Source organism: Styela clava, chromosome 10, assembly GCF_964204865.1.
Source record: "Styela clava chromosome 10, kaStyClav1.hap1.2, whole genome shotgun sequence".
Lineage (NCBI taxonomy): Eukaryota > Metazoa > Chordata > Ascidiacea > Stolidobranchia > Styelidae > Styela > Styela clava.
Genome location: NC_135259.1, coordinates 16,945,080 through 16,957,159, shown reverse-complemented (window position 1 = coordinate 16,957,159; position 12,080 = coordinate 16,945,080). Strand labels below are relative to the sequence as shown.

The following is a 12,080-nucleotide window of genomic DNA, read 5'->3' as shown; positions in this document are numbered from 1 at the left end:
GGTTACTCACTAACAGCACACCTAATATAACCCTTGCCAGTGAACGAAGGTGTTACAAACCTTGTGCTAATTTGCTGTTTTATAGAAGATTGGTATATTCGATAGCGATCGAACTTACAAATTCTTGTGCGTTAAATGCTTGGGAAATGCACTAAGTATACTTATTAAACAAATTAAACAAAAGATTTGTCAATTCACCGTGTGGACTGATAAATGTGAAGCGACCAAATTGAATTCCGAAACTCAAGGCCAACATGCACACTTATTCATGGCACATGCGTGATTGTTCATAAATGACAATGAGTTTGAGCAATGAGGCAAAATCAAAATACCGCGGAAGGATTAAAACAATAATATCGATTTTCTATAAATACTCGAACAACAGTTGCTGCAGAAAATTCATGAATAAGACATAGCCTGTTCGTTCATCCCCACTCTCTCTTTCCCACTCCCGTTTTTTCTTATTCTCTTTATACTTCCGCGTTGAATCGATATGTATTGATTCAACGACCGCCTCTGGAAGCCGAGTCCATTTATGACGGCGGCTTCCAGTTCATTCAGCGTTATTTGCCAGAAGTAAACATCGGAGTAACTTCAAGACACAGCAGCATAAGTTTGAAAAGTAGTTGATAATATCAAACTCACACAGAAAATTTAGCAGAAGCTGCAAAAAATAAAAAGGAAGATGGATTTCATCGTAAAACAAGCATTGGGAGGTGAGCATTCGTGACCTAAAAATTATATTTTTATTTCAATGACATGATTTTAGGTTTGTTATGATTGTTATGTTAGTATTTGTGACTTATATGTTTGGTTCTTCAATGTTTCGACTTTCGGTCGAAATGTGTTTGACCACAGCCTAGAATGAGAGACCATTGAAAAGCGTTATCACGGTATCATTTGTCATGTGTAGCTATCCTTGACCAAGCAAACATTTTTATTTGGCTAAGCTAATCTACAGCAAATCAGATAATTGAGAAATGATTTGATAAATTAAATGCGAGTATATGCCATCGTCGTCCATGCAGAATTTTTCTTTTATTACCAAGTGTTCGCCAACTGAAATCCTTTTCCAATATATCCATGCGCTTCGGTTGAAAAAGTTCAGGTGGCTGATTGTTTTCAACTCACCAACCATTTACGTTATTAAGAATCTTGAATGAGGGGGATGTGGCGATCGGCGCATTATTCATAATTTCATCAAAACCGACTGAATTCAATGAAGTATCATTTCGATTTTCCCTGCCAAGAGTTTGTAACATATCAATATAAATTGTAATATCACTAATTGCTAAGTATTCTGAAGCTCAATTTCGTAATATTTAATCAAATTATTCAGGTAAAACATATTCAAGTTCAAGTACGATTATACCAATCTCTATTCATGCAATAAAGTTTGATAAAGTATTCCGTGTCAGTACACTTCGGTAAATTGTTCTACAGTAAAATACGCAAAGTGTTACAAGAATTGCCCTTGTATTTTTGGTCGCTACCGAAAAGTTGTTTGAGAATGGTCTGGTTGACTGATTGGCGTAGAAAACTGGTTTGAGATCAAACATACCGGTTAACTAAATAAACCTATTTTATTAACACATTTGGAACATTGGAATGAATTTCCGAGATTGCTAAATTACCGCTTCATATATATTAATTTATTATCCCATTAATTTATCCATTTACCTACTAACCTATACTCGAACTTCACGAACGCTGCAGTCGGATTTCCGGGTAACAGGGTGAAGTTGTTTACTTCACTCTTTTATTGTTACTCACTGAACTGTGGGATATTCATTGATTGACTTTTAAATTTGGATTTTCTATTGTTCTGGCAGTGTCGCCAATCCAATTCCTTTTCATTGAGAAAGTCTCAACAATTTATAACCATTTATGTGCAGGATATCGCTTTTCTTGTCATGGTTAAAAAATGCTTGACTGAGAATAAGCGACCTAGGTCAGGCGAAACGTTAATGAAATACATTTGTGTTAGTGTGCAGCAAGACTCTTGCATAAAATAGAATATAGTCATCAGGCATACGAATACTCCTGTGCGAAGGCACAGAGCAAGGAATTATAGTTTGTTTCACGTAACCTCGGCTTATATTTATTTTATTTTTTTATAAGTTTCGACTTGATATTTTTGATCACAAGCTCCAGATAAATCCAACTTTTACCTAGGAAAATTAAAGCAACTCGCAGCCGTTGAACTACACATTATTTTGCATTTAGGGTATATTCTTTCTGCTATAGTGAAACCGTCGTATATCGATCATATGTATCCTATACTGATGGACCTAATATTCGGACAGCATCACGCACCCCTAGAAAAGATTGCAGCAAAATAATTAATTATTTATTGCAGGTGCAGTGCATAAAAATCAGCCATTTTACCAGAATTTTGTTGTATTTTCTTCAAATACGATAAGAACAATGTTGAGAACTAACATTTAACAGTTGGCAGTTCATAACAGTCTTAGTATTAATTCGCGCATTTTAATTTGAATTTAGGTTTTATTTTCTTCAAAGCAAGATATACTTTATCAGTGATCCTAATCTTTAATCATAGTGACGTGCAAGATTTCAAACATATGGAAGGTGATAACTGCGCAGCTTGTTTAAACCTAAGCTGTCACGCCGGCTTGCGACGCTAATTTTAACGGGGGAATTTAGTTCGCAATGTTCCTTTCATTTACAAAACTGACAATTGAACAAGTAATCACATAACAACGAATTTTTCTAAATCAACCAAATGTCCGACCAATGTCCTGCGCATGACTTCTGAATTTGTGTAGAAAATACTGCAGTTAGAATGAATATTTTTAGTCCTCAGACGGTTTACCCGCAAATATGATTTTAATTCGAAACTGTTGATTACAAAATAAACGATGATTCATTAATTCCAATGCTGCGGTTCTTTCTGCATTAGGCGCGTCTTTTCTAAATATATATATATTTTTTGATAAAATGCGACAATTTCTGAGGCATATGGAATTTTTCTACAATAAACAAAAAAGTTTGGCAATTTGGAAAGAGTAGTATTCGGTTGTATTATTGCTCATTTCACGAGATAAACTTGGGATATAGTCTGACTTCTATATATCATTGTGAAATCCATGAGATTGTTTTTGAGAGGCGTTCACTTTATTGCTCTTACTTTTAAGTGAATTGTTTCTCTGCCGACTAAATGCTTATAAAACATTTCTCTGTACTTGGTAAATAGCCGAAATGCGAAAGAATGGAAACCTAGAATTCTAAAATGACGGCATATTAACAACAACTTCATTACATTATGAAACTGTCGGCCCAAGCTCGGCGACGAGAAAAAGGTAATAATTTTTGATTGGTAAAAGGCGCTTGCTTTTCACGAACTAAATTATTCATAGAAATGCATCTTAAAAAATGACATTCGCTCCACATAAACCAGACATCCTGTTCAGAGACCCATTTACTAATTAATGACCCTGTGAGAAAATATTTGTACAGTTATATACGCCGTCTCGAATAAGACTTTAAAACTGCGCGCCGCCTCAAGTATATTGACTGTTCGACGGTTACTGAAATTAGATCCATATTTTAGGTTCTAATCGGTTTATTTCAACCAAATCCAACAAGTTTTAAACGGACATGATACCATAATTACAAATGCAAAAGTGATCTATAAATATCAATCATTCGCGGCACTAGATCAAAGCAGTTTAATACCAACGTAACTACTGCAAAAAATCATTTATTTGCCGATTTTTTGAGTATGGCTAAAAATATAGAGTTCTAGGTAAATATGTTGTTGCTAAATTAACTGCGGGTAAATTCCACCACACACCGGCTCTATTTTCATTTGGTCGTAAATATTAATATGTTTGATCAGGAGGCGTCGTCAGGACTTGACATCCTAAGAAAATACGGATAAATTGCTGGCGTTATTATAGCCAAATACAAGGAGCATGTTTTCAATAAAATTTCATCGATTTATGACCCCACGCGCATTTTTTCATGCTGGGCTTGTCTTTGGACTTTTGTATTTTGAAAAACTGTATTTTCATCCAAACCATAGGCCAAATTCAATTGAAAGAATGGGTCAAGATGTAAGCGTGTTGTCCTCCGAAACCCGCTGAACGGCATTCTTTTGATTTTGTGGAAGACTAAACTGTTTGTTTCATTCATCTTTCCATTGACTGTCTATAAAAAAAATTAATATTTTTTGTGGCAAGTTTCCTTTCGATTCACATCTAAGCCCATTTACGCAACGACGTGCATAGTCTGTCACAAATACTTTCGAATGCAATAACAACACGGACACACCTTCTTCACACCCTTTTATTTTGACATCTCTCCAAAGTGAAATGATTTTCGAGAAATTGTGCGTATTATTAGAAATACTGTAAATTTACCTTTCTATACCGGTATTTGTAGCTGTGTATGACCAGACTTGAAGAATAAATATTTTGTACAATTCCATTTTCTGTCTCAAACATTACTATTATGCTATTTTACAAAAGACCTATTCAAACATGGTTTTATCACACCGTTTTTTGTCATCTTTGCAAAACAAGTGTTGTAACCGAGCAGAGGAAGGGATTAAATTAACCAAACAATGAACAATGACACTTGTATTATTTAATACTTTGAGTTGAATCAAGCATTTTTATTATTCACCTATCAGAACATTCTTCTCGTCAATTGCGAGTAATTACCTTATCTAAAGTGTATTCTTTGTACCAGTTTGGCTGGCATACCTTCTTATACGTAAATAATTTTTCTTGAGTTTATACATGATTTGCCGTGCTCGTTAAAGTTTAAAGATATTGACATACGCTTCGCAGTGTGCTCGTATATGACTTATGAATAGTATGAGGCTCTCATTTGATTTTTTTTTTAATTAAACTTGTGCTTATTTTAGCTCTAAAATCTATCGTTCTTAGGTTCAACCAAAATATATCGAGGTTTCAAATTTAAAAAATAATATTCGTGTGTTCATAAGGCAATGGGCGCTCCGGAAGTATTTGAACCAAGATGACGCACAACCTGAACAACCCCATACTGGTACACATACCATGTTCAGGTTGTGCGCCATCTTGATTCGAATACTTCAGGAGCACCAGGCAATGAACCATCAAAGTATCAGATTGACCAAATCTGGTTTAACTTTCATGTTGAGTTGTAAATCGACATGGTTTTCTCTTTCGGGTAATGTTTTTTCACTATCATGAAAATAGAAATTGCGCTCATTGTCTAGGACTAGGTTGTTTGAGCATTTGACATACATCCGTGTTTCAAAAAATTCCTAGTTTTTGAAAAATAAACCTTTATGCAAATATGCCATACACACCTTACACGCGCACACCTGTAACACGTGCATTTGGGAATTAAAACTATCGTTGTAGTGAGCGCAAAATATTCCCCTTTGGGAAATCACAGCTTTGGTGTTTCCACCTTTTATCTGATTATGCATCGCTAAAATCAATGAATATCCCAAGAAAGAGAAAACATATCGCGAAGTGAGAGATCTACTTAAAAAAATGGAGTGTAAATTTCATAAACTGATTGTTAAAAATAATTGTCCCTACCTCAGTCTGATTGTTCGATGATGATTTTTTTAATAACTACCCTTAGGTGTCACTTCTCACGGTACTCCCGTAGTATGTGTAACTACCAGGTTAGGGTTAGACCGTTAGGCCATAATTTTATTCCATTTTTTTTTAAATTTCAGTCCTATTACGAGTTCGGGGACTGCCTATGTTAGCCAAGTGAATATACCCCCTGTTCATAGGTGTCAGTCCCTTTACACAACTTGATGTAAAGTAGACGAACAAAATTAGTTACCATATTTGTACACACACTTCAGAAGCGCTCTTCTCACTGCGGTATTTATTTAATCATGTATACCGGTATACAATATGTTTATGTTCGGATCAGTAATCGTTATCTCAGTAAAAACGTTATTTAATTTGCATTATATCGGTATTAGTTGATGCAACTTTTACCTAATTAGACTTTTCTTATAACAAGAAGGGTTGTATTACTTTCTATACTCGATCTTAAGATTGGTAAGTATGTTGATAGGTATTTGTCTGTTTGTCTGTTAGATGAACGCGGTATCTCACGAAGGCAAGGTTGAATCTGCTCCAAGCGAGCGAATGTGCATTCATCAAATCTCGGACCATAAGCCTATTGATTTTGGATGAATTATGTAGTATAATTAGCGAGTTATTAATTAATTAGTGATGGGACACGCGGTGTCACTATAGAGTCATGAAGTTCGATCGATAAGTCTTCGGTCTCCGACCGATATTCTCGTTTATAATTTATCATTGTTGTTTAGCATTGTACCGTATGTTATAAACCCAATTTCATTTCTATATCTGCTGCTGTAATTCAGCATATACGAGTAAGTGTCGCTGAAAAGATGAACTTGTAGCCTTCGCGACTCCTCGTCAATTACGAATCATTGCGTAAATTTTATTTATTATTATTTGTTAACAATGTTTCATGCATGGCAAAATGAAATATTTAAATCTTATCACCAGTTCATTCTTTGTTATGGCACCGTTATCACTAAATATTCCCCCTTTATTACACCTTTCTTTACGTTTTATCAAGGTGCAACAAAAGATCTTAACAAACTTATGGACGAAAAAAAGGAGGTTGATCCAAAACAAGCGGAAGCGGAACGCGAACAACTTGAAGCACTAGAAGAGCAAGAAGCGGAAAGGAAAGCTAAGCATGTGAAAGTGGAACAAGAAAGAGAAATTGAACGTCAGAGAATAAGAGATAAGGCAAGCAAAACATTTAACCACATTGATTGTTGCACTGCTATCAAGGTCCCGATTGCAGACATTTACAAGGTCTTTCAAAATCTTGCTGTAAACAAAGCTCTACGCGAGCATCTAGTAATATGTAATGCCCTGCCATATTCTTTCTTAAAAAACGAACAATTTTTTTCAATTAGCGTATAGTCTACCCATTTCGTAACAACTTGGGTGGTTGGGTAAAGCCGAGAGTATAACCTGCCACTTCAATTTAGTTATGTTCCACGCGCCAACTCAGATGAAACACTCTTCACATAAGCTTTATTTGGTATTCTTTTATTTCGGTTGATCCTTTATATATATACAAGAAAATACATTTTGTATTGCATTTATGAAGTCATATACGCGTATTCGAACAACACTCAACACTTTTTATCATTATGTAATTATTTTGATCGAAATTATAACATATGCTGTAATCGACCTAACATTGACTTAGAAATCAATAAGTTGATGGATCGATTCGGTGCTTTGATGTAATTTTATTCACGCGTCTTTGAAAGATGGATAATGTTTTATTCGCGGGAAATTATTGAGAAATCAATGATCGAAAAAATTTTAATAACTGCACTCGAATTATCTAAAGTGCTTTGTTGAAATTAATAATTTCAGAAACGAAATTCATTTTTTATGTTGAGCAACAAACATACACAGCCAGCAGCCAAAGACATGAAAATACATATTTAGAGTAAAAATCAGTAAGAATTTATTTAGGAAGTAGGATATCATAGCTCTGACAGCTTAAACGTACAATTTCCTATAATTTCCAAAGCATTAAACCGATTCTTGACGGATATCGATTTTATCGCGCCGCGCCTATTACCCTAGACGTCTCAGCAAGTTTTCGTCTTATTCGAGTTTGTTACCTGTAACGGGTTTGTTCTGGCTTAGACTTCTTGCCGCGGAATAGTAATCGGCTACAACTTCCTTCATCAAACATGTCTATGAATCTGGAACTCTCCCTCGTGTTCGGACTGGAGGCCGTTGTCCTTCTGAATATATCTCCTCGGAATAAACATGAAAACTCTCCTCCAATTTTCCTTGTACCAGTGATGATTATAAAAGAGGTTATTAAAATTACAAAATATAACAAATTTATCTTAATTTAGTATGGTTTGAAAAGAAAAGATCAAATCGAAGCGGAAGAAGCAGCAGCGAGAGAAAGAGAGACGGCGGGAAGATTAACGAGAAATAAATCAATTCCACAAGAAGGAGATTCTACCGCAGAACCAGAAGAAGAAAGTATGAATACATTTAATGTTATTTTGCAATGTTTTTTTTAACTATTATTTTTATAAAATATACAAAGCACTTTGCAAAAAATCATTTCGCGCTAAACTTTAGAACATAACATATGCCACTCAAACAGTGGCGTATCTACGTTAAATGGCGCCCATGACAAAGTTTAGAAAATGTGGCCATTTGCCGTTTAAAATATTTTATGGAAACATTTTACTAATAAAACATTTCGCTCCTTATCCAAACGGCGCCCATGGCACGAGCCATTGATGCCATACCCTAGATACGCCACTGCACTCAAATTTGATGAAAACATTTCAAACTATTCTATCGTAGTAAAATTGCAATGTTAAATAATGAAAGACTACTGCTGCAATCCAGCTGAATTTTTCAAAATGCCGTCAACTGACTATTCTGAGTACCAAACTAGGTCTCTCACTTTAATGCTCTAATAGAAGTTATTTTTAACAGTTTAAATTACTTATCACTATGGGGGCCCAAATCAAACAGATGTCCATATTTGGCGGAAAATGTACAACCATACATAAGCAAGAAACTTCGCTTATCGCTTTAGGAATGAGACATACCGTACGTTTTATCATGAAGAAGGAAATACACAACAAAATCTACAATTTCTGTAATCAAAATCAGTGTTAGCACATAACTATTTTTAAATATACTTTTTTTTTTCAGCTTTATTAAATCAAGCCGAGAAAGCGTTTGGCGAGTTACAAGAAAAAGTTTCAACCGCCACTGAAAGTTGCAGCATACAGTGAAAATTATTTTATTCGAAAACAAACCTAAACTGGATAAATATCCTAGTACAGACACATGTGCTCTCGGCGACGATTCACAAATTTATCACATCTGAAAATTAATGATTGCATAATTTTAATACTGCTTATATTTAAATCATACGCGACGAACAAAGGCTATGTAATCCTACTTGGCATACATGATTTAAAATTTATTCATATAAATTATCAAAAACGATTAAAAGGTATTGAAGTTGGTGTTGGATATAGATAGTTCACTTTAAACCAGAATTTGGTCCAATTAACTTCTACGGCTGTGACATCTGGCATCGGTATAGAGTAACGTTACATTTCGATTTACAAATATTCCTGATTGGCCACTTTTATCAATGCCTCGCTATTTGTATTGCACATAATTTGCCACACCTGATCCATAATAAAAATGTTATATCCTTGAAATTGAAAAGATCTTTTCAATTAGAGGTGAATCGTTTATCATTTATTGCAATCATTTAATCTATACTTAATCGCACTGTTGTCTTTCTGTTTCCTTGCATTTATACAATGTATTTTAACATGCATATTTATTTTTGTAAATTTATCTTAACCCTTTCCGTGCGGTGGGCACGTATACGTACCCACGACAAAACTCGCTAGATTGCGGCGGGTACGTTGATGTACTCCACTGTTTTATTTAGCAATCGGTCGCAAACTGTTGGTCTAGTTTTTCCGGGTTTTAGTTTATTGATAAGAAGTCTTCTTCAAGATTAACATAAGCGAAGGTAAATCTCGCTTTCGTTTACCATGGGAATTTTATTTGCGGCGGAACGAGGGAGTGTTTTTGAAATTTATGCAAATTTCGGTGTTTTTTGGGTGGTAATAGAAGACATATTATCCCTTCCATCTACCAAAGTATTTTGAGTTAGATAACGAAATTGCTACAGCAATATTATGCTATTGTTTGCCAACCAAGAAGCGGTAACAGTGAAGGATTTAGCGAATATTTCTATTTTTTATCACGGTTTGAAGTTTCAACACCCAAGAAAAAAGAAATGCCTTTTTTCTATCCGGTTTGTGACTCAGACCACCCCTTTTAAAAAAATTTTTTTTTTTCAATCGCTAATTGCAAGCTCTTTAAATAAGCTTTCCAACGAGCCGTCAGTGAGCAGCAGAGGATCATTACTTTTTCGTTAGCCGATCGATTAGTTGTGGGGGTACAAATGCATAAAGTCGGCGTAGCAAATACGATTATTTTATAAAAAATAAAAATCGCATGGAAAGGGTTAAATGTCGCCAATTTATGTTGTAGATTGAATTACATTTTCACATATATACTCACAGTTTCGATATTGAGATTTGAATTTAAATTTATTTAAAAAGTTTGCGTACTCCCAAAATTCAAATGCATTGTCGTTAGCATATTTTTTGTCCCGTTTACATGCAGTAATTTTCTTGAAATCAAACTTTCTTCTAATGTTGTTTTTTTTGAAGATATTCTAATCTCAACAATTCTTCAACATTTCTAGACTATGAGAAAAATCGGAGAATCAATATTTATAGAAAACCCGCTGTGTTTCGTTGTCTAGATGCAATGGCGTAAATAGCCTTTAGCGAACCTTCCGTGCGATCACTAAATAATTGAGCATTTTGACTGATTCTCCGATTGCGTTCGATATGGAAATGTTACGCAACAAGCAAACCAATAACAGAGTTGACCTTAAATAAGTTTTCACGCTTTTGTTTTGTGGAAAATATATGATCATTATTAGCTCATGATGGAATGCTCCAAATATTACTAGCAAATACTCCTATTTCTTCGCTTCATCGGCGTATAATACCAATGCCGTTGTTGGGTACGGGTTAGCGTGTTTCAAACAATTATATTCTTCGAATGTTCACAGTTTGTTGCATTTTGCACTGAATTTATCCATATTCAATAATCTAGCAACGCCTCTACGTTAATCTTTCATTGTACTTTCTTTGTTGTCATTATTTCCCGATTTTACTGTTTAAACTTCTTCAATGAATGGCTTTGTATGAGCCCCTGTACATCACCAACCATTCTGTTGCCATATGCCTGTCAAATTGCCACTCATCTATTTTCAGTTGTAGCTTCACGTTTAAAATAGTCTGAAAGAAATTGAGGCATAAGTGATTTTCTTGGTAAAAATAATTATATACAGACGAAGCGTTCAATGCTTCGTAAGTGAATATTGTAAACATAACTGCTGTGGGCTTGTATAGAGTAACATTTTTATTATGCATGGTGCTTTTGATGTCAAAAGATATGTAAGCTTCATATCCTAGATTTGCATATGTGTGGTCATTGATATTTGCGTTGAGTGGGGGTAAAGCAGCGGGCACAGGAAGCGCGTTTACAGATATCAGTGAAGATATTTGATTGTCAGACGAGAAGCTTTTCCTAAACTAAAATATTATACGATAAAATAAACTGTTGCGACTTTCTTCTGAATAGAATAAATTGGCATTTACTGGCGCTTTTTGCACTACTATGATTCACTATAGTTCCAGTCGATTTTAAATTTCAGTGGTCGGAGGTTACTTTGCTCGGAGATGAGACTTCTACTTCTGGGTGCACGTGATTTGCTTTCACGCAAGATCTCTTGAATTATTCCGCAATACTTTTTTGTGATGTTAATCGCACCTTTTTCATTTTATCATATGATCATGTTCAACGCCAACCAAGCATGATTCAACTTTAAAATTGAATAAAACACTTTCTCGTTATTATAGGGATCAAATATTTGATATAATCTGTGTCATTGGAAATATTCCCTATAAAAAGGTATCATTGATGAGCTCGCTTGGTCTGTTAAAATCTGGGAAAGTTCATATGGTTAAAATGATTGCAGAGATTCTAAGAATAAAACATTTTTTTTTCGCAAAATACTTGAAACCTGCATCAAACTGAGAATTACCTAAGCTGTAGTAATTTCGGAATAAATTTGATTTTCGACAACATGATTTGGAAGGTCTCATGAGTCGCGCCGGTGATTATTTGCACTTATTTAATGCAGATGATTACTCTTGTCAACGTATTTTATTTGATAAATCTGCCTATCGGGAAATCTCGTTCTGTGAAATACCCCAATAACCATAGGCTTATGTCCCCATTAACTTGGAGTGCACAAGTCTTCTGTTTATTGTTACGTACTGACATCTCCACAGCAACAATTAATACCCATGTGAATTTTGTAATAAAATCAAATACTAATTATACAATGATGCTTACATTTCAAACGTAAACACAACAATTACAACA

At 34.7% G+C, this 12,080-nt stretch overlaps 1 protein-coding gene across 1 annotated transcript; it reads left to right on the top strand.

The window, feature by feature from the left end:
- Window positions 1-558: 558 nt before the first annotated feature.
- LOC120338359 (complexin-2-like) lies at window positions 559-11,105 on the top strand. Its single transcript, XM_039406346.2, has 4 exons — window positions 559-716; window positions 6,595-6,770; window positions 7,913-8,045; window positions 8,736-11,105. Exons 1-4 carry the CDS (start codon window positions 686-688, stop codon window positions 8,816-8,818), a joined length of 423 nt encoding a protein of 140 aa, XP_039262280.2. The 5' UTR covers window positions 559-685; the 3' UTR covers window positions 8,819-11,105.
- Window positions 11,106-12,080: the final 975 nt, after the last annotated feature.